The 2,012-nt window shown below is 31.7% G+C and overlaps 1 protein-coding gene across 1 annotated transcript in view; it reads left to right on the top strand.

Annotated features, from left to right (window-relative positions):
- Positions 1-282, top strand: part of BU26DRAFT_517582 (uncharacterized protein) — a gene marked incomplete at its 3' end in the record, with an annotated part of 2,819 nt that extends 2,537 nt beyond the window's left edge. The window contains exon 4 of the mRNA XM_033828608.1: positions 28-282. Within this exon, the coding sequence (XP_033685799.1) occupies positions 28-282 (255 nt within the window). The remainder of the gene's footprint in view (positions 1-27) is intronic.
- Positions 283-2,012: the final 1,730 nt, after the last annotated feature.

The following is a 2,012-nucleotide window of genomic DNA, read 5'->3' on the forward strand; positions in this document are numbered from 1 at the left end:
GCGGCTTCATCCCTAGGCTACGAGCAGGTGGTGAAGCTGCTGCTCGACGCAGGCGCCGACGTTAACGCGCAGCGTGGAGGATTCGGCAACGCGCTCCAAGCGGCTTCAGAAGGAGTGTTACGATCACAGGATCGGGAACAGGGTTGGCCAGCCAGGACGGAGGAAACGGCGGCCCAAGCCCGAGATCACGGAACAAAGGGTCACGTGCGAAGTCACGGGAATGATCAGGGCCACGTGACGTGGATCAGGTGGATCAGACGGAGCAAGGTGGATCAGGTCTGATCCACGGGAGCCAGGTCTTGGCGCCTGATCCAGCCAAGACGGCACATGTATATAACAAGGAGGAGCTCGCTCCTTACGGCTCCTCGTAGTTATTGCTTTGTTTATCAAATTGCTACTGCGACTTGAGATTTACAGTATCATTGCCTCCACCCCTTTGTTACTGAAGATCCCAGCCCGAAGCACACCCCTTGCCTCTCCTTACGCAAGTAAGCCTCGGTCTCAGCCAAGAGGACAGCTCGTAACAAGGAGGCTACGAGCAGGTGGTAAAGCTGCTGCTTAACGCAGGCGCCGACGTTAGGGTGCAGGCGCATTAACAATACTATTTTACTATTATATATTTATTATTCTATCTATTTTATAGAGAGCTAGAAATTAGAATAAATATATAGCTTATAAATTTACTACGTTAAACCTTTAAGTATAACCTAGATTAGCTAACTAAGGTATTTATATACTAAATTTTAGATTAAGTATTTACTACTTAAGGTAAATAAATATCTTAATTATACTAGTAGAAAGAATAGCTAATCTATACTAATATAGACTTTACGCTAGAAGTAATAGTCTATAGATATAGCTAAAGAGAAGATTACTATATATAGTTCTATATAGTATAGAGTTCTTACTAAGTAGAGCTATTATTATTCTTTATAGATATAAATAATTTAAAATTTTATATAACTCTTAAAGATTAAACTAAAGTATATCTCTACTATACTAGAGATTATAGTACTTATATAAGAAGCTATTAGTTATTTAACTATATAATAGCTATATTACTAGAATATATTAAACCTTTACTTTTATATATAACGTACTTTATAAGCGAACCGACTACATAAGCAAGCCGACTACCTTTCTCTTAGTAAGAAAATTAACGAAAATTAACCCGTTTTTCTTAAATAACTTAGCGAAACCTTAATACTTTTCTATAAATATTTATATATATATTCTCTATAGTATATTACACCTTATAGTAAAGTTATACTAAGATATATTACGTAATTAAAAAGCTATACGTATTTAGGTAACTTTTAAGAAAAATCTAGTTTACTTCTAGTTAGTACTATTATATCTTTATAATAATATATAAAACTTATATTATATAGTATCTATAACCTAATAAAGGTTTCTAGAAAATTTCTATAGAGCTAGCTCTTCTAGGTATAGCGTAATAAGAGATAGAAGTTAGAAAAATATCTTCTTTAGAGGTTTCTCTTCTAACTATATATATATATAGGTAATCTAGCTATATAAACTTATTATTATATAAATTATAGTAGGCTCTAACTATATAGAGCTTATTAACTAATAATATAGAAGCTTTAAGTAGTTATTTAAAAGTAAAGTCTTTTTAGTAGTATAGTATAGAAAGAGAGAAAGATACTAAAACTATCTTAAAATTATTACTTCTAAATATATAGCAGGCTTATAATATATATTAGCTTATAATATATAACTTTATATAGCTAGATTATTAATATATATATATAGTTAGAGAAGAAAACTCTAAAAAAATTTTTTTAAACTTCTACCTCTTATTACGCTATACCTAGAAGAGCTAGCTCTATAAAAGTTTTCTAGAAACCATTATTAACTTATATATACTATATTTAATAAGTTTTATATATTATTATAAAGATATAATAGTATTAACTAGAAGTAAACTAGATTTTTCTTAAAAGTTACCTAAATACGTATAGCTTTTTAATTACGTAATATATCTTAGT

Source organism: Trematosphaeria pertusa, assembly GCF_010094035.1.
Source record: "Trematosphaeria pertusa strain CBS 122368 unplaced genomic scaffold BU26scaffold_5, whole genome shotgun sequence".
In the NCBI taxonomy this organism is placed as follows: Eukaryota; Fungi; Ascomycota; class Dothideomycetes; order Pleosporales; family Trematosphaeriaceae; genus Trematosphaeria; species Trematosphaeria pertusa.